Source organism: Balaenoptera physalus, assembly GCF_965194825.1.
Source record: "Balaenoptera physalus genome assembly, chromosome: 16".
Taxonomy (NCBI): Eukaryota; Metazoa; Chordata; class Mammalia; order Artiodactyla; family Balaenopteridae; genus Balaenoptera; species Balaenoptera physalus.
In genome coordinates this window covers 21,127,337-21,148,110 of record NC_138898.1, presented here as the reverse complement: position 1 = coordinate 21,148,110, position 20,774 = coordinate 21,127,337, and the positions used below count along the sequence as shown (strand labels likewise).

Here is a 20,774-nt window from a genome sequence, read left to right as displayed (position 1 = left end):
TATGTACAGGGTAGAAGGGAGCCCTAGGGAACTCTTGTCTCTGCCCAGATTATCTCCTGTGCAACTAAAGAATTTCACCAAGAACAGAAGGGGAGGGATGAAGATTAGGAGACAGAGATCTTTGTCTATAGAAATCTGTAGGGAAAAGGCTCTCTCTCCCTAGCATCTGGGGTTTGGGGTGGGGAGGGTCTGTCTCTAGGGCAAATCTCCGGGATGGGAGATCAGTTATTTTGTTTTGTTTTGTTTTTTTCAAAGCCTCTTTGGAGGAGTGAATCTCTGTGTTTGGGGGAAGGATCTCTGTCCTGTCTTTGTTCTGAGTCCTATCATGATTTGGAGGGTCTGTGTTTGGGAGAAGGCTCTATGGAGAGGTTTTCTTGTCATAGTGGTGGTGGGGAATGCTTCACGCTAGGGCAGAGGGTTTCTGTTTTCGTTTCTGCCAGGCAGGCTCTTGGGGGAATTTAAGGGGGTATCTGGGAGCGATTACTAGCATCTCTGCCCAGTGTGGTGGAGGTTCCGTATCCGGAGAGGAGTTTCTCAGAGACTGTGAGGCGCTGGGGGGGTGGGCAGGGAGGGGTAGGAGGTAGAGGGGAAGCCTGTCTTCTCCTGGCAGCTCCAACTCGATGGTCAAAGCCCTCAGGCCGTCCTACTTGTGCGCTGACCTGAGCTAATCTAGAAATACAGCAGGGGAGGAGGAGACTGGGGTTCTCAGAGAGACTGGGTCTTGGGAAGGGGGTCACTGGGAGCCCCTTTCTTTCCCTTTCCTTCAGATTCTCCCCATTCCACCCCCAGTCACAGCCATTAGTCCTCCTGCACCTAGGCTGGGACGGCCAGGTCGCCGACGCTGCTGTTTACTGCCTAAGAGCCCGGGGCAGGAGTCCAGCTGGGAACACACCGAACCGCGGACCCGCACGGAGACACAACTACAAAAGGACTCCTACAGGCAAAACCGCAAGCAACCCATTCAGGAATACATATACACATCCAATCCAGCACACAAGCTCTGCGCACACACAGGCACAAATGCGCGCAAAACTATGCATTTACAGAATAAACATGGTTACCAAATCTCACCCTCGGAGTCCGCTCAGCTCCAGCCCGTAGCAATACCTGGTACAGTGTCGGTCTTTGTCTCTGGGTCTTTCTCCTGCTCTCGAGCTACACGCAACCCACTCAACAGAAACAGTGTAGGTTTGCACAGCCCCCGGCAGCCGCCGGGCTAGCAGGGCCGGAGCGCACAGCGCGCCTCCCCACCCTGGGCCCGCCGCGAGCCCTTCCTTCCTCTGTGCCAGGCACCAGCTGCGCCCCTCCGCGGCGCGGGCACTCGCAGACCCGCCTCGAGGCTGTTGACAGGTGCCTTCAGTCCTTCCTCCTTCCAGACCCCCAAACGAAAAGAAAGCGAACAGCCAACCTTTCGCCCTCATTATGCACACGTTTGGAGAACGGTTGGTGGCGAACATCCCGCAGAATCACTTCCATCTCGGCGTCCCTGGACGGGAGGAGACAGCCCCAGTGACCGAGACCGGGGCTGAGCCTTCTTGAGAGCGTTCCTCCACTTCTGCCGGACACTTCTGCCTTCAAGGGGGGCTCGCAACCAGGTTGAAGTGCTGGTGATGGGTGCCAGGGAGACAGAGCGATGCCCAGACGGCCTGGGCCGCCGGAGACAGGTAACTGTCCTGCTGCCTTTCTGGGCGTCTAGACCAGTCCTTGGCCAGAGGATCTGGGGCTGAAAGGCTCGCGAACTCTGGAGGGGGTAGCCAGGGACAGGGGACCAAGAGGATCTGCCCGCTCTGGCCCCCTCCCTTCCTGCGGCGGCGAGGTGGGAAGGGCCAGGATCGGAGTTTAGCACCTCCTCCAGAAATGCAGCACTCCGGCCCCCACCCCGCCCTCCACACCCCTCCTTCGCGCGCTCCCTCCTGCTCCCTTCCGTGGGCGCCCTTCTCCTGTCCCCATCTCGGTTCTCCGGAGTCCCTTGGTGCCCCCTTTCTCTTCTCCTTGCCCTCTCCTCACTCCTCCTACCTCCCGGAGTTTCTCCCTCCCCAGCCCCTCCGCCCCCGCCTGATTCCGAGGGGCGGGAGCGCTTTGGGCTGCGCGCTGTTGGGGGCGCCGCGCCAGCTTCGCGTAGCTGCTCTGACGCCGCCGCCGCCGCCCTCCGCAGCCCAGCCCGCGCCCCGCGGCAGCTCCGCAGTGCACTCGCCACCGCCGCTCCGCCAGCCCCGCTGCCCGCCCTCCGGGTCGGCCTTGAGCGAGCCTCAGACGCCAGCCGAGGGGGTCATGAGACAGAGCGCCCCGGGGCACCGCGGGGAAAGTGAGCGAAGATAGCGGTCTCACGCCCCCGTGGCCCTCACCGCCTTGCCGTGCGTCCCCCGCGTCCCCAGCTCCTTCCGTCCTTTTCTCGGGCCCCGCTGCCGCCATGGCCACCCTGCTCCGCAGCAAGCTGTCCAACGTGGCCACGTCCGTGTCCAACAAGTCCCAGGCCAAGGTGAGCGGCATGTTCGCCAGGATGGGTTTTCAGGCGGCCACCGACGAGGAGGCGGTGGGCTTCGCGCACTGCGACGACCTCGACTTTGAGCACCGTCAGGGCCTGCAGATGGACATCCTGAAAACCGAGGGCGAGTCCTGCGGGGACGAGGGCGCTGAACCGCCCGTCGAGGGAGACATCCATTATCAGCGAGGTGGCGGCGCGCCCCTGCCGCCCTCGGGCTCCAAGGACCAGGCCCTGGGAGCTGGTGGCGAGTTCGGGGGCCACGACAAGCCCAAGATCACGGCGTGGGAGGCGGGCTGGAACGTGACCAACGCTATCCAGGTGAGCGCGGGATTCCCAGCTCTGCCTCTCCCCCCCCCCACCCGGCCCCAGATCTGCGCACCAGGCTCTACTCTACTCGCAGTAGAGTCCCCTGGAGATCTCAGCCTCAAGACCCCTTCCTGTACCAGGAATCTCGCCTGCCCCCATCCCTTCCAGCCCTGCGCGGGGATCTACGTCCCCATGTGGTGTCTCCCCCCACCCCATCCGGCCCCCTCCCGCATCCCCGGCCGCCGGACAGCTAGGCTGAGGTTCGGTCAGAGACGCTTTCCCGGAGACCCTGCCGAAGCGAGGGAAACAGGAGGAGGGGGAGTGGGGAGGGGTGAGGGAGAAAGAAAATCAGGATTGGAGGGAACAGTATGGCCTGGGGCTCCGGAATGGATTCACAGCTGCATTTTCGGCAGAAAAGGAGAGGGGGAAAGAACTGAGTTGGGAGTCTTCTCCCCCGACACACAAGACACACACGCATAGACAGCGCGCATGTACATAGGCAGGCACACATGCCCACAGCCCCCCTCCCCCGAAGAAACGCCGGTCACAGTTGCACATGACATACATCTATATATAGACCACAGAATTATCCTCAAATGCACCTTCATACACTCCTACACCTCCCCCACACAGAAACACCTGTACATACCAAGGGCACACACATAAACCCGTCTGAACGTAACACACGCACACATGCACAGACTCATGCACACAGGATCCACCCGCTCTCTCAGGTGCAGCCCTGTTGGGGACAAACAGGTATAGACAAACATGCACACACACACAGACATACGTATGACCACACAAGCACAATATGGTCCCTGGTACCTCAGCGCTACCTGCGCACAGACACCACTCTTGCTCAAAATCCCAGCTACATCGCAAAAAGCTCCTCCGCGTGTGACCCTGGCGAAGCCGCCTCCAGATGCTCTGAACAGCCTCTGGTCTCCAGGCCCGCCACCCCGTCACCCCTACTTCAACCCTCAGTCCCCACCAGGCGGCGCCGGACTCCGCCGGGAGCGGGTTTGGAACCTGCACAACGACCCCGGGAGCTGGAGAAGGCGAGCAGGCCGCAGCTCGAGGGGCAGAGAGGGCCTCCGCCCCACGCGTCCCCGGGCCCTGCGGCTTGCATCCCATCTCCCACCCTCGGCGTCCCTGGAGCGCACAGGTCGTTGGGGCGCAGAACGTGGGTTTCCCGGGAGCTGGAGGCCGAGATGGGGTTGTCCCGGGACCCGGGCTCCGCTGGGCTCCTCGGGGCCCTGCTCAGTAAGTGACCAGACCCGAGGCGCCTTCCGCTCCAGGGCCGGGCCGGATGGCCAAGCGCAACCAGGGACCGGGGGGGAGCGCACCAGCTTCGGTTGCTGCCCCTGCCTTCACCTGGGGCATCTTTAAAGGCCCCGTTCCGTAGGCCTTGATGGAGGCCAGGGTGGAAGGCTGGAGGCCTGCAAGCCTCGGGAACCCTGGATTTCGTTAGCTTTGCTTCCCTATGTGGATTCTAAACCCTTCTTCCACAGCTCTGCCCGCCCGATCCCGCAGGTTCTGGTTGTTGACTCCCGCTTGAGTTCGCCATTCACAAAGCGCTTGCGCTTTCCCCGTAGGCCCCTAATCCTGCTCGCCTCTACCACTTAGTCCCCTTCCTTAGGGATTGGTCTCTCCGCCCCAGTTTCGGCCTGGCCCTAAGACTGCCCAACCCTGTCTCCCCGTGCCCACGCCTCTGGCCTCACCCCACCCAAAGCACTTCGCCAGCAAACCCCACGTTCCCTCTGTTCTTGCCTCCCTGCCGCTTGCCCCACGCTCAGCCCCCCTTCCTCCCTACCCTGTCTCCTTTCTCTCCCGCTGCCGCTTACAACGGTTTCCTTCTCCAGTTCGGCCCTTAGGCACCTGCGTTTCCCTCATTGGCTTCCTTGCACCCCATTCCAGCCCCATCTTAGATTCTGTGTCCCCTTTTCCTAGTGGCTCAGGCCCAGCTCTCTACCTTTCTCCTCGTCCTTTTCCGGTCAACCCCCTCCAGCCCCTTCTCATCTTTTTCCGAACCACCCCCAGGTATCTCCTCGTACCCCTTCCCTCTTTGCGGCTTGACCCCTTACTCAGCCCCCTCCCTACCTCCCAGCCATTAAGCACACCTCTCCTTCTCAGTTTTGTCCTTCAACACCCCCCTCTCCACCTCTGACTCAATACCCAGGCTCCCCATTAGACCGCTCTACACCTCCACTCCAGCCTATCCTTACCCTCTCCTCCCAGTGGCTTAGGCCCAGTTCGCACTTAGCGCCCCCTTCCGGCTACACCCTTAAGTCACTCCCCCAGACCCCGTATTCCGATACCGCATCCACTGAGCTCCTGGGTCTGGTTGCCTTTTCGTCCCGCAGGGCATGTTCGTGCTGGGCCTGCCCTACGCCATCCTGCACGGCGGCTACCTGGGATTGTTCCTCATCATCTTCGCCGCCGTGGTGTGCTGCTACACTGGCAAGATCCTCATCGCATGCCTGTACGAGGAGAACGAGGACGGCGAGGTGGTACGCGTGCGGGACTCGTATGTGGCCATCGCCAACGCTTGCTGCGCTCCGCGCTTCCCCACGCTGGGCGGCCGCGTAGTGAACGTGGCGCAGATCATCGAGCTGGTGATGACTTGCATCCTGTATGTGGTGGTGAGCGGCAACCTCATGTACAACAGCTTCCCAGGGCTGCCCGTGTCGCAGAAGTCCTGGTCCATCATCGCCACGGCGGTGCTGCTGCCCTGCGCCTTCCTTAAGAACCTCAAGGCGGTGTCCAAGTTCAGCCTGTTGTGCACTTTGGCCCACTTCGTCATCAACATTCTGGTCATTGCCTACTGCTTATCGAGGGCGCGCGATTGGGCCTGGGAGAAGGTCAAGTTCTATATCGACGTCAAGAAGTTTCCCATCTCCATTGGCATCATCGTGTTCAGCTACACGTCGCAGATCTTCCTGCCTTCGCTGGAGGGCAATATGCAGCAGCCCAGCGAGTTCCACTGCATGATGAACTGGACGCACATCGCCGCCTGCGTGCTCAAAGGCCTCTTCGCGCTCGTCGCCTACCTCACCTGGGCCGATGAGACCAAGGAGGTCATCACGGATAACCTGCCCGGTTCCATCCGCGCCGTGGTCAACATCTTCCTGGTGGCCAAGGCACTGTTGTCCTACCCGTTGCCCTTCTTCGCTGCTGTCGAGGTGCTGGAGAAGTCGCTCTTCCAGGAAGGCAGCCGCGCCTTCTTTCCCGCCTGCTACGGCGGCGACGGGCGCCTCAAGTCGTGGGGCCTGACGCTGCGCTGCGCGCTGGTCGTCTTCACGCTGCTCATGGCCATCTACGTGCCGCACTTCGCGCTGCTTATGGGCCTCACCGGCAGCCTCACGGGCGCCGGCCTCTGCTTCCTGCTGCCCAGCCTCTTCCACCTGCGCCTGCTCTGGCGCAAGCTGCTGTGGCACCAGGTCTTCTTCGACGTCGCCATCTTCGTCATCGGCGGCATCTGCAGCGTGTCCGGCTTCGTGCACTCGCTGGAGGGCCTCATTGAGGCCTACCGAACCAACGCGGAGGACTAGGGCGCTAGGGCCAGCCCCGGCCGCCCTCCCGCGCTCTCCCCCCTCCCCATTCACCCCTCCCCCAACAAACCCGTGCGCCCTGCCGCCGCGCTTGGGAAGCCAAGCTTTAAACATCTCTGGTTCCCCGTCTCTGATTTTGGGGGTTGGGGGCGGGAGGGGATAGGGATCCACAATCCATCGCGTCTGCGTTTCTGTTGTCCTTTCTTTTCCACAACACCCTGGTTTCGGGGGAGGCGGGGGCGCATCTGTGGGCAGGGTTTTCTGTCCTTTCAGGAGGGGCCCCGACACTTTGGTCCCTGTCACGGGGGGGGGGAGGGAAGGGAGGGAGAGGGGGCGCAACTCGCAGGCGCAGAAACTTGACCTTGCGGGCACATTTCACAGCCATCAGTGCTTGGAATCTGCAGCGTCTAGCCATTTCCAGCAAGAACGATTCCCATTCCGGAGACATTTCAACCCTTCAGCGGGAAAGGCTGGCCGGGAAATCCGTTTCGGATGGGCGATTTCCTTCGCCGAAGCGGGGAGGCGAGAAGCCCCGGCGGGGCCGGCTTGCCTGCCGCTTTTCAGGAATCCAAACTCATCTCGTGCAATTTATCAGGTTGTGGAACTGTTCTACTGTGCGTGTGGTGTGCTCGTGGTGAATAAGATGAAATGTATATCAGAAAAAAAAACTATCTCTAATTTAGAGTGCGGTGCATAATTATATCCGCAAATAAAGAAGAAACAAAGGCGCTCGCGGCCCTGTCTCAGTTCTGCATTTTCGCACCCGCCGGAATCCTGGCGCTGGTTGGCGAGGGAACCGACTCTGGCCCGCCCCGTGAAGCAAGTGGGGATGGAGAAGCAGCTGTAGTTAAAGGGTCCCTGCAGAGCTCCGGGGAACGTGAGGGGTGGTCAGCACCAAGGGGAGGCTTTCTGAGTGCTTGGGGGACTCAGGCAAAGGAGCATGTGGTGCGCCCACGGTTTCAGTGTGGCCTTGGCTCCCCAGCCGCCAGGACTAGGCTTTTTTTTTTTTTTCCCAAATCTTTCCCCAGGGGTTGGAGCCATCTGAGAATTTGGTGGACGCTCTCGAACTCCAATCCTAAAATAAAGAAGGAAAACAAAGTTTTGCTTATGTACAAAAGCCCTACAGAGTTGTTCAACAAATATTTATAGACAGCCCACCAGGGCTGGGACCTTGCTGGCTGCCAGGAGAAACAAACTCAGCCCTGCCCTCCTGGAGCTTACAGTCTAGTAGAGGAGAGACAGGCAATAGATCGGGACTCTGAAATCCACAGTATGACTGCCGGCTGTGAAGAGAGCTATAAAGGAAGTCAGCAGGGCCTTGTGTATTTCCCAGGGTTTGCCAACCTAGCATTCCAGTCATCTCTCACCCTGGAGAACCCCGCTCAAGTCCAAGGTGGGGTTTACACAGCCACAGTGAAGAGATCTGGCTGTTTAGATTCACCAGGCAGAGCCGTTTATGCCCCAGCCTCCCCTTTTCTTGGGCAGCCTATTTGAGAATGTGTTTGCTTAAATTACCCAGAGGACCCTGTCCTTTTTTATGCAGATCCTACTGCAAGGGCAGCCCTCCTGTTGCTTCCAGGGGCGCCAGTCCTGGGTCCAGTGGAATGGATCACGGTCAGACTCTCCAGATGGAATCTGGGAGCTCAGGAAGGCTAGGCCGTTCTCACTGGGAGAGAAGCCACGGTGGGAGGTTCTTGATCTCTCCCACCAAGGCAGAGGCCTCGTTTGGAACGATTTCTCCAGGTGCAATGGGCGCACAGGAAAGAACGGGGAGAATGCCTATGCACGGTGGCCATTTCTCCCTGCCCGCTGCCACGGCGTGGGTGAGTGTGTGCTTGTGTGAGAGAGAGCGCCTACACGAAGATGTGCGGGGCTGGGGGTGGGAGGCTGTATCTGTGTCTTGTGCGAGCTTTGATGAATGCGTGTGCTTGCCTGTGTGTGCAGACCATCCCTGAGCGCGTGCCTGCGACAGAGGTGACCTCGCACCGCCCTGCTTCTGCAGCCATCCAACAAGTGTGGAAGCGCAAGGGGGATAAAGTTCGGTCCCCTCGGCCGCCTGCGGCTCTGACGATTTGAACGGGCCATTTGAGATGTCCGCTGTCATCCACCTGATGCCCCTTTGTCACTATTGTCTCGAGTCAGGATCCAGAGCTGACCAGAGGATTCTCAGTTTCCCACCCCTCTACGCCCTCTGATGCCTCCCAGGCCGGGAGAACTGACCGTTCATCGCCCTTGCCCCGCCTGCGCTGCTCCTCGGCAGGTCCACCCAGCCTCGGGTACGATCTGAGTCGGAGCTCGGTCTGTAGCCTTCAGAAAAAGCCCTGACTTCTGCAGTGGAAGGGAAGGACGGAGCGTCACGCTGCACCAGCTCCGTCCTTCCCGTCTTTAAAAGGACAAATGAGACACCAGGCAGGCCCCGGACAGCGGCTGCCATCTCCGCGGACTCGCCTGGAGCCGCTGCACTGCATCGTAGCTCCCGGCTTTGTGCTCAGCTCCCTGGAGCCCGGGTCCCCCACCCGTCACCCTGCGCGGGCCCAGAAAGGCAGAGGCGGGAGAGCCAAGCTCCTAGGCGCCCCAAGGGAAACCCTGCCCCCTCGTGGGCAATACACCCATCCCCAGACTCGCATTCAGGCCGACGGGAGAAATAGGCAGCAGGAGAAGATGCGACCCATCTCTGCATCTCCCACCCCTACCCCCCAACACCAAAGTGCATGGCTAGAAGTTGAAAAGAACTCCTGAGCTCTCCTCGGGTCCGCTGTGAGTTCGCAATCCGAATTCGAGGGAGGCAGATAGGGCCGGCAAGGTTCATTCAGTGAAGGAATTGAGGAGGGAGGGAATCCACCTTAGGACCCGCCCCTTCCCCTCCCTCCCCCCCCCCACCAGGGTTCCCTCAGTTCCCATCGGTTCATACGACGAATCCTGGCTCCACGCCCTTCGGACCCTGACACAGTTCTGTGCTTTGGGAACCACCAAGATCCCGGAGGAAGCCTCCACCCTGTCCCGAGCCAGCCCTGCTTCGCTCCCCAGCGGTGAGAGAAGGTTCTCCACTTTTAGATTTCTAAATGCTTCTTCCCTCCCTGCCACCCCGCACTCTCACCTCCCCGCCCAGTTGATAATGATTGCTTATCTCTAGTGCTTTACTTTTAGGTCCTCCATATTTCAAGTGACATTTCGATGGGTTTTTTTCCCCCCAAAACATAGAAGGATGCTATATCAAAAGACATGTTTTGTTAAATGACAAACCCTACCCCAGGGACTAATATGTTCCCCACCTAGGGGCCTTGGAGGGAAGGAGGGAGTCAACCGGACTCCACGGGCACCAGTCAGGAAGTGGAGAGGATCCAGGCCTTTCTATTGGTGGGGAGTAGGGATCTCAAACGCAGGGCCAGAGACAGGCTCAGGTCAAGGAGGGGTAGGCTGGCTGGACCACTATGTCCTCACTGCAAGCTAAGGTGTGGTGGGGAAGCCAGGCCTGGACATCCAGGGGTTAAGGGGGTGGAGCTGGTTTAACCCCAGGGAGCCAGCCTCGGGGGGGTCCTTCCCACTGCTCTTTATTTTTTCTTCTCCAAAATTACAAAAAAAAAAAAAAAAAGTTCAAACATACAGAAAAGGTGAAAGAATTCCACAGCTTAACTTGAACAATTAACATTTTATGGTGCTGGATTATCTATCCTATATCTATCCATCAATCCATTCAATAATCCATTTTTTAATGTAACTGAAGAATTGAAGACCTCAGACTATTTCCCTCCCAAATACTTAGGCAGGCAGGGTCAGTAAGCGTGACATTGAGATAAGCACAGGTCCAGTAGTGGCACAATGCTCGGCCATATGGAGTCTGAGGCAAAAGGAAATATCAGCAATACAATCCTGTCTTTAAATTTTATTATCTGTTCATCGTGTTATTTTGAACACCTGGTTCACTTTTGAATTTTGATTTTTAAAAAGATTGCATAAAATTTGATCTTGATTATTGAATTTTTTGGCATCCTTTTATATTTTGCTCTCTAAACAAATGCTTCACTTTCTCACACTAGTGTCAGCACTGGGTGTGAGGTAGGGCTTGGGAAATGAGTTCTACTCCCTGGAAGTTTGGACTGAGACTTTTCAAGAGTCTGGCTACAGTTGATGCTACAGTGATGCTGTGGGTACCACCTCTGACAGTTATGGGGTCCAGGAGGGGCCAGGCGAGGAGGGTCCTCTGGCCAGGGACACCCAGCGGGATGATCCAGCAGTGCTGAGGGCCCAACCATATGAGCTTCCAGCAGCTCCCAGCAACCTTCTGTGGATGGGGTGAAAACAGGGTAGAGAGATTGAGGATGCAGAGGGGATGGTACAGACTCTAGATTGGAGAAGGAAGTACAGTCCAAAGGGAGAGCACAATTAAAGGAATTGTTTCCAAGTACCTGGCACAAATTCTGGTAGGTGCACAGGATTTATTTATCAAATATTTGTTGAGCACCTACTATAGGCCACTGGACTAAGGACTGTTCTAGTCCCTAGGGATGCAGCAATAAACAAGATAGACATGGCCTCTGTGGTAGGGGTCAATGCCCTATCCTATGTCCTTAGGTGCATCTGAGTTCACCAGAAGTTGTGGACACTTCTCAGGAACCTGACAGCGAACCATGACAAAGTGCCTCTCTCCATCTGTCTCTCTCTCCTCTGCCCGAGGGCTTTCTAGAATACCTTGGAAGAACAACTTGGAATTGCTGGGGAGTTAAAAGCTCCCAAACACCCAGTCAACTGGCAAAAAATGAATGGCTCCTGTCCTATATTGGGATTATTTGTGGTCTATTCCTCAAGGTATCTCAGATGGTTCCCAGCAGGATTGAACCTCATGTGTCCACAAGCTCATCAAAGCACCTTTTATTTGGCTTCCCCTCCCCTTCCCTGTCTCCCTTTCCCTACTACCTCACTTGTCCTTTCTGGGATCACCTTCCAAATGATTAACTACAACTGAGTCCTTGTCTCAGTGTCTGCTTTCCAAGAAAGCTAAACTAAGACAGCTCCTGTATTCACAGTGCTTTTAATCTTGGACAGTGATTCCCAAATATACATCCTTAGGTGCCAGGCAAGGTGAATAGAATCAAATAGGGAGGTTTTCAGAGATTGCTGATCCCTGCCTTCACCCCTAGATTCAGATTTTTAAGTTCCTGATGTGCCACTGGTTTGGGATCACTAATATAGAGAAAGTTAGGTCAATGGATTGATGGATGAACAAGTAGATGGATGGGTCAGTGGGTATGTGCTTTGAAGGTCAATGGTTGGTAGATGAGCCATTGACTAATAGATGGATCAGTGGATGAAGGAAAAGATGGATAGACAGAAGAATGGGTCGGGGGATGAACAGATGAAAAGGTGGATCAGTGGATGGATCAATAGGTGAAAGGAAGAAAAGAGGGAAGGATAAATGGGTCTATGGCAACAAACTTTAAGCACAGTAAGCTCCACAAGAGCGGGCATAGTCTCTGCTGGGCTCCCTACTGTATCACCACTATCTAACACAGGATCTGATATGCAGAATGTACTTAATACATTTTGTTCAACAAACAAATAAATGAATAAGTAAATAAGTAATTTCTTTTCAAAAGGATCATCAACACATAAATAGTTTTGGAGTCACAGGAAAGTATGAGGTTGTATGGTCATGCCATTCAAGATGGCTGTTCTTTTGCTCTCTGTACATCCCCTGCTTGACCAGTCCTTGCTTCACCTGTACCCTAATCATAGGGCTTAATCAGTAACTACCTATGTGCTTGCTCCCTGCCCCAGCCGCTAGTTTCCCTGGTAACTGATGAGCCAACCTGATGTTAATTTCCCCTATAAATGGTAGCCTCCTTAAGGAAACAATCCCATTTACAATTGCATCAAAAATAATAAAATACCTAGGAATAAACCTACCTAAGGAGGCAAAAGACCTGTGCTCTGAAAACTATAAGATGCTGATGAAAGAAATCGAAGATGACACAAACAGATGGAAAGATATACCATGTCCTTGGATTGGGAGAACCAATGTTGTCAAAATGACTATACTACCCAAGGCAATGTACAGATTCAGTGCAATTCCTATCAAATTACCAGTGACATTTTTCACAGAACTAGAACAAAAATTTTTTAATTTGTATGGAAACACAAAAGACCCCAAATAGCTAAAGCAATCCAGAGAAAGAAAAACGGAGCTGGAGGAATCAGGCTCCCTGACTTCAGACTATACTACAAAGCTACAGTAATCAAAACAATATGGTACTGGCACAAAAACAGAAGTATAGATCAAGGGAATAGGATAGAAAGCTCAGAAATAAACTCTTGCATCTGTGGTCAATTAATCTACACCAATGGAGGCAAGAATATACAATGGAGAAAAGACAGTCTCTTCAATACGTGGTGCTGGGAAAACTGAACAGCTACGTGTACAAGAATGAAATTAGAACATTCTCTAACACCATACACAAAAGTAAACTCAAAATGGATTAAAGACCTAAATGTAAGACCGGATTCTATAAAACTCTTAAAGGAAAACAGGCAGAAAACTCTTCGAGATAAATTGCAGCAGTATTTTTTTAATCCACTTCCTAGAGTAATGAAAATAAAAACAAAAATACAAAAATGGGACCTAATTAAACTTAAAAGCTTTTGCATAGCAAAGGAAACCATAAACAAACAAAAAGACAACCCACAGAATGGGAGAAAATATTTGCAAATGAAGCGATCAACAAGGGATTAATCTCCAAAATATACAAAAAACTCATGCAGCTCAATATAAAAAAAAAAAAGAACAATCCCATCAAAAAATGGGCAGAAGATCTAAAAGGGCATTTCTCTAAAGAAGACATATGGATGGGCAAAACATGCATGAAAAAATGCTCAACATCACTAATTATTAGAGAAATGCAAATCAAAAATACAATGAGGTATCACCTCACACCAGTCAGAATGACCATCATCAAAAAGTCTACAAACAATAAATGCTGGAGAGGGTGTGGAGAAAAAAGAACCCTCCTACAGTGTTGGTGGGAATGTAAACTGATACAGTCACTATGGAGAACAGTATGGAGATTCCTTAAAAAAACTAAAAGTAGAGCTGCCATATGATTCTGCAATCCCTCTTCTGGGCATATATCCAGAGAAAAACATAATTCGAAAAGATACATGCACCCAAATGTTCACAGCAGCACTATTTACAACAGCCAACACATGGAAGCAACATAAATGTCCATCAACAGAGGAATGGATAAAGAAGTGGTACATATATACAATGGAATATTACTCAGCCATAAAAAAGAATGAAATAATGCCCTTTGCAGCAACATGGACCTAGAGATGATCATGCTAAGTGAAGTAAGTCAGGCAAAGACAAATATCATATGATATCACTTACATGTGAAATCTAAAAAGATGATACAAATGAACTTATTTACAAAACAGAAACAGACTCACAGACTTCGAAAACAAACTTATGGTTACCAAAGAGGAAAGGTAGCAGGGAGGGATAAATTATGAGTTTGGGATTAAAATATACACCCTACTAATATATACTAATATATATAAAATAGATAGTCAACAAAGACCTACTGTATAGCACAGGGAACTCTACTCAATATTCTGTAATAACCTATATGGGAAAAGAATCTGAAAAAGAATGGATATATGTATATGTCTAACTGAACCACTTTGCTGTACACCTGAAGCTAACAAAACAATGTAAATCAACTATACCCCAATATAAAATAAAAATTGAATTAAAAAAAATCGTAGCCTCCTTCTCTCTGCCCTCACACCCCACCCCCGAGTAGTGAAGATTGCTGCCATGTCCTACCTGCTGTCTGTCATACAAGGGGTGGGGTATCACTCCAGGACCTTTTGCTTCAGATGTGTAAGATCCCCTATCCAATAAAACACTGTTGTCTCTGTTGCTGTCTCTGCACTCTTTCTTTAGTCTCAAGGCTGGGGCATTTACAAGGCTTGCAGGCCTGCGGGATACAGCCCAACTGAGGTCAACCAGGAGGATGGATGAAAATAAGAAAAGCACTGGGTCAAGGACCTTGGGGAACAGCAATATTTCAAGTTCAGGCAAAGGAGGGTAAGGAAGAGGAGAATTCAAGTCTGATAAAGAATAGTCAGAGAGGTAGGGGAAGAATAAAGACAATGATGTTCTGGGGTTGAAGAAGGACAGGTTGTAAGAAGCAGGAAAGGACAAAAATTTGTTTCCTTTCTCTGGACAAATAGCATCTGATTTGGACCAGGAATGGGGATGTGGGTATCTTTTGTCTCTAAATCTCAGAGCTTGGAGTAGAAGAAACATACCTAGAAGCTTTTCAAAGAAAAGTGAGACCAGGACTGAGAAACAGTTCTAATGAAGGATCCACTCTAAAGGGGGATGTATAAAGAGGGATGTCTAAGAACACCAGTAAGTAAGGCAGACCAAGGGAAGCTGAAGAAAGAGGAAGCTCAACAACAGGTCAATGAAGATGAGGACCGAAAGACGGCGGCCTTGGGTTGAGTCTCCCCAGCGACAGACCCTGACACAAGAATTTGAATGCAAGTAGTTCACGTGGGAACTGATACCAGGAAGTACTGAAGCACAGTGGAGAAGTGGGGGAAGAGAAGGAAAGGAAGAAAGCAAATTAAGGGAACTTTATGGGCAAGTAAGCCCCTGTGCGTAATTGGATAATCAATTCAATTCAATTCAATTAATTGGTATTTTTTTCCCCAATTTCCATCAGTTACTGGTGGAGGGCGGCTCATGGGGGCAACTCACAAGCATTTCTAGGCTGCTCTGTGCCAACCCCAGCATGTTCCTACAGTCATAGAAAGCCCTCATACAGCAAGGCACAGAGCTTACATAAAAGCCAGTGGGCTGGTGTGCATGGGTGCTGGGAGTGCCCAGGGCTCCAACAGTATCTTTTGCAGGGCCCTTGTCTTAAGTCTTGGAGACTTAAATGAGAATAATGTTATTTGGCCCAAGCCTCAAGTTCAAGAGACTTCCAATGTTAGCTGAGGGTCAAGGGCACCCTCAATAAAAATGTTGATCTTGATTAAACTCTGTTTTCCCAAGACCAGATAAATCTAAGTGTGAGAGGACCTATGTAATGGAAAGGAGCCTCAAAATCTCAAAGCTGCCTGAGCCCTTGTGAAACTCTTGAAGGGACTGCTGATCTCCCAGACCCTATTATCTATTTCTCTCTTCTGGGCTTTGTCATTTTACCAGGGATTTCAGCTGGAGCAAATGTCTTGTTCTGAGGGCTGAGTGGAAGACAGAGCACTGACTTACCTATCACATTTCCACCAATCAGGGCTCTCACTCATCTGTGGTGAAGGGAACCTGCCCATGGCAAGCATCTTATGGGACGCTCTGCTCGGTCCCCTAGCAAAGAAAGACCAAGGTAACATTTGAACTGGGCCTTGAAGAATGAGTGGGATTCTAGGGGCAGGTGATACAGGGTAGAGCATCTCAGGCTGTGTCAACAGTATGTGCAAAGGGACAGGCTACTAAAAGGCCACAGCAGGGAATTCCCCCGCAGCCCAGTGGTTGGTACGCCATGCTTTCACTGCCGAGGGCCTGGGTTCCATCCCTGGTCAGGGAGCTAGGATCCTGCAAGCTGTGCAGCGGCCAAAAAAAAAAAAAAAAAAAAAGCCACAGCATCCCCTCTATCCAATGAGCCTATTGGTGCGTTGGCAGCATCTGGGGAGAAGCTGCAAACCCTGTGCTAAGTTCCTTGTCTCTAGCCCAAGTCTGCTGCTTGCCTCCTTAGCTACATAATATCTCTTCCTTTTCCCAGGCAGTGGGCTCAAGGAGCCCTGAGCCAGGCTGAGCACAAGGTCTTAGTCCACCATGATGAATCACAGCTCAACAGCCAAATTTTTTTCCTTTTTTAAAAAAATTTTTATTGAAATATAGTTGATATACAATGTTGTGTTAGTTACAGGTGTACAGTAAAGTGATTCAGTTATACATATATATAAATATATGTATTTTTTTTACATTCTATTCCATTATAGGTTATTACAAGATATTGAGTATAATTCCCTGTGCTATACAGTAGGCCCTTGTTGGTTATCTATTTTATATATAGTAGTGTGTATATTTTAATCCCAAACTCCTAACTTATCCCTTTCCCCACCTTTCCTTTGGTAACCATAAGTTTGTTTTCTATGTCTGTGAGTCTATTTCTGTTTTGTAAATAAGTTCATTTGTATCCTTTTTTTAGATTCCAGATATAGGCGATATCATATATGTGTCTTTCTCTGCCTGGCTTACTTCACGTAGTATGATAATCTCTAGGTCCATCCATGTTGCTGCAAATGGCATCATTTCATTCTTTTTTAATGGTTGAGTAATATATATATATATATACAAAACACATCTTTATCCATTCATCTGTCGATGGACACTTAGGTAGCTTCCATGTCTTGACTATTGTAAATTGTGCTTCAATGAACATTGGGGTGCGTGTATCTTTTCAAATTATGTTTTTCTCCAGAAATATGCCCAAGAGTGGGATGGCAGGATCATATGGTAGCTCTATTTTTAAGGAACCTCCATACCATTCTCCATCGTGGATGCACCAATTTACATTCCCACCAACACTGTAGGAGGATTCCTTTTTCTCCACACACTCTCCAGCATTTACTGTTTGTAGACTTTTTGATGATGGTCATTCTGACTGGTGTGAGGTGACACCTCATTGTAATTTTGATTTGTATTTCTCTAATAATTAGCGGTGTTGAGCATCTTTTCATGTGCCTCTTGGCCATCTGTCTTCTTTGGAGAAATGTCTTTTTAGACCTTCTGCCCATTTTTTGATTGGGTTGTTTGTTTTTTTGATATTGAGCTTCAACAGCCAAATTTGATGCCCGTTCCCGTCACACCCTCCTGGCCAAGCATCAGGCAGACTGGGAAGCACATATCTCCTTGGAACAGTTTTCTAATGGCTCTATCATCTGAGTCCTGCTGTGCAGACTCCCTCAGGAATAAGAGCATATGCATTGTCTGATCACCTAAATGTGCAGTGTGTATATGTAGTGGTGTGTGTGTGTGTGTGTGTGTGTGTGTGTGTGTGTGTGAGTTCAGAGACCAACATGAGAGTGCCTTAAGCAAAACAGAAGTTGTATTTCCTTCTCACATAAAAATCAGAGCTGGTAAGAGGTCCAGACCCATGCTTCTCAAATTTTAATATGCATGTGAATCATTTGGGAATCTTCTTAAAATTCATGTTCCTGATTCACTGGATCTCTGGTGGAGCTGGAGGTTTTGCATTTCTAACAAGCTCCCAGGTAATGGTGAGGCTGCTGGGCTGCAATCCACACTTGGAGGTGCAAGGCCCTGGAGCACTGATTCTCAAATTTTGCTTCTTTCTACCATTATCTGGGGAGATTAGAAAGCTCCCCATGCCCAGGTCTCACCACATAGGATGAAAGCAGAATCTCTAGGGGTGGGACCCAGGCATTAGCACTTTTGCAAGCTCCCCACACAGCAGTCATAGGTTGATAGCAATGATCAAAATGTGCTGGTCAGGAATTTATGGATTTCCTTCCCTGGCAGTGGAGTAACTTCTGGGTTAGAGCTCTCTCTGCCTCTCCTTTCCTGGGGGAACTCCATTGTCCACTGTTCTCAGTGCTCTTGGCTTTGCCCTCTGAGAAGTTCTTTCATGTCCATGAACCTCCTGGGGATCTCAGAGAGTATGCCCTCCTTGGGGTGGCACAGCTTTCACACTCAGCTTCCTCCTGGTGCAGGTTTGGGATCCTAGCGTTACCTTACAAGTCAAATATATATAGAATTTTGGAGCCCAGGCTTGTGGTTTCTTGACAATACAATTCCCTCAAAACTTAGTGTTGACCCTGTAGGTTCAATTGTGCCCCTCAAAAAGATATGTTGAAGTCCTAATGTCTTGTACCTGTGAATGTAATCTTATCTGGAAATAAGACTGTTGCAGAGGTACAGATGTAATTAGTTAGGATGAGGTCATACTGAAGTAGGGTGGGTCCTTAATCCAATATGACTGGTATCTTTATCAGAAGAGGAAAAGAGATACACACAGAGAGAGACACAGGGAGAACACCACATGACAATGCAGGCAGAGAGTGCAGGGTTGGGTCTACAAGCCAAAGACTGCCAGCAATACCAGAAGCTGAGAGCAAGGCAAGGAACAGATTCTCCCCTGGAGCTTTCAGAAAGAGCATGGGCTTGCTGATACCTTGATTTTGGACTTCTAGCATCCAGGACCGTGAGAGAATAAATTTCTGTTGTTTTCAGCCATTTCACTTTGTGGTACTTTGTTATGGCAGCCCTAGGAAACTAACACAGTAGGCTTCTGATCTATCTTCTAGCCATTTCCATGGGCAAATAAATACAAACATGGATTTCGTCTGGTGCTACATTGTGCAACAGAGTAGCCACTAGCCATATATGGCTATTTAAGCTTAAACGTAAATTAAAATTAAATAAAAATTCCATTCCTCAGTCGCACTGCTCATATTTCAAGTGCTCTGTGGTCACATGTGGTTAGTGGCTACTGCATTAGACATTGCAGATCGTAGAACATTCCCATCAAAACAGAAAGAACTACTGAACACCATTGGTCGAGTGTATCAGTCAGTTTTTTCCTGCAATAATGTTGCATAGCAACCCCAGAATTTCAGTGGATTATAAAAACAAACATTTCTGGTATCCATGGAACAGCCCAGCTTTAGGTGGCAGGTTGGCTGGACTTGGCTCCAGGCTACAGTTTGTGTTGGGTTTTCTCCATGTGTCTCTCATCCTCTTTAGACTCAGGGCATGTTCTTCTCATGACTAACAGCAGGAGAGTAAGAGGGCAGTCTAAGCCACACAAGCACATTTGAAGCCTCTGCTCAGATCACATCTGGCTAACAGTCCACTGGCTAAAAGTGAGTCCCATGGCCAAGCCCAATATCAGTGTCTACGGTGAGAGAGGTCCAACAAAGTTACATGGCAGATGGTACGGATGTTCACTCCTCTATAATCCTATTATAGAGGAGTGAAGAACTGGGAACAATAATCCAATCTACATCGCCTATACATAGTGCTTTTTCCCCCCCTTAAAAGGTAATACTTTCACATGGTTAAAAAATAAAAAGTACATGAAAAAGTATGCAGTGAAAAAGTCTCCCACACCTGACACACTCACCTTGTCCCTTTCCTTTACAGGCGAACTCTTTTCTTAGTTTCTTGTCCATCTGCATGAAAATACAAGCAAAAACATATATATTTTCTCCCCACCCCCTTTCTTAAAGGGAGTTTCCTATAAACTGCACTGCCTTATTTCTTTTAAATATTTATCTTGGAGATTTTTCCGTATCAGTATACTTAGGTGTAGTTCTTAAACTTACATTCACTTATTTTTACTGTGTTCTGCTCCTTCCCACTTTCTCAGTTTAATGATGGATTCCTTCAGATGTCTGCGAAAATGGCTTGTGTTGCAAGGCAACATCTTTAATCTGGTTTTGCCACTAACTGGCTCCCTATTTGGCCTAGAAGTGCTCCTAGAGTTTCTTGAGAACGTTTTGGGGTCTCATCTCTTGCTAAGGATGTTTATTTACAACCACCTTTTATAATTAACCTGCTTTTATCTCTCAAAGTGTTCCAGAGCTGGGAGGGTAGAGGCAAGGCAGCTGCTCTAATTCTTGCAACCCCCTTGGCTGATGGAAAGGGGGAAATAGGGCAGGGGAGAACGTGCCCAGTCCTCTTAGAGCTAAAACTAAGGCGGGGGTCGGGGGTGGGGGGGGAGAGGGCGGGTCTCGGTCAAATTACCTCCACTCCCACCCTCATTGGCCAGAACTGAGTCACATGATCACAACAAACTAGATGACCGTGCAGGGGAATTATACCACAAAAAGGAAGAAAGAGAATACGCACGTAGTAGGTAACAATTAGTCCTTTTCTCAGCGTTTGAGGTCTGTGAGAGGGTACAGTCTGTAGGTCTTAATAAATAAATCTATTTTAAAACTTTATATTGTATTATAAAATATAACACACGTGCAGAGAAGTGCACAAATCGTAAAGAGGACGGTTTGATGAATTTTCACAAAGTGAACACGCCTGAGTAGCGAGCTCCTTGGTCAAGAAATTGAGCGGTCGGTGCCCCCGAGTTTGGTTCCTTGACAGCAAGGCTAACGGCGACGTAATCATGTGGGGGCGGAGCCAAGGGCGGTTGAAGATGATACCCGGCCAATAGGGCGTGGCTAAGCGGAAAAGGGAGCCCCGCGGAGCTCAGTTCTGGAGGCCAGGAAGGGGCTGGGCCCTTGGCGTTACGCACTCGGGGCGGGGCTTGCTGGCCCAGAGTCCCGGCTACAGCGAAGGGGCGTGGTCAGGTTGGATGGTGGGGGCGAGGTTAAGCCACAGCCAGGGAGGGCGGGGCCTAGCGATCCCGAAGGCGGCCTGGGCCACCAGTGGCGAGTTACGTGGAAAG

General features: G+C 50.8%; 1 protein-coding gene and 1 long non-coding RNA gene across 2 annotated transcripts in view; one reads left to right on the top strand and one right to left on the bottom strand.

Moving 5' to 3' along the window:
- LOC309645411 overlaps positions 1-20,774 on the bottom strand; it is a 377,709-nt gene that overhangs the window by 110,012 nt on the left and 246,923 nt on the right. The window lies entirely within an intron of this gene.
- On the top strand, positions 1,642-7,074 carry SLC32A1 (solute carrier family 32 member 1). Its single transcript, XM_082429886.1, has 3 exons — positions 1,642-1,664; positions 2,156-2,803; positions 5,158-7,074. Exons 2-3 carry the CDS (start codon positions 2,411-2,413, stop codon positions 6,343-6,345), a joined length of 1,581 nt encoding a protein of 526 aa, XP_082286012.1. The 5' UTR covers positions 1,642-1,664; positions 2,156-2,410; the 3' UTR covers positions 6,346-7,074.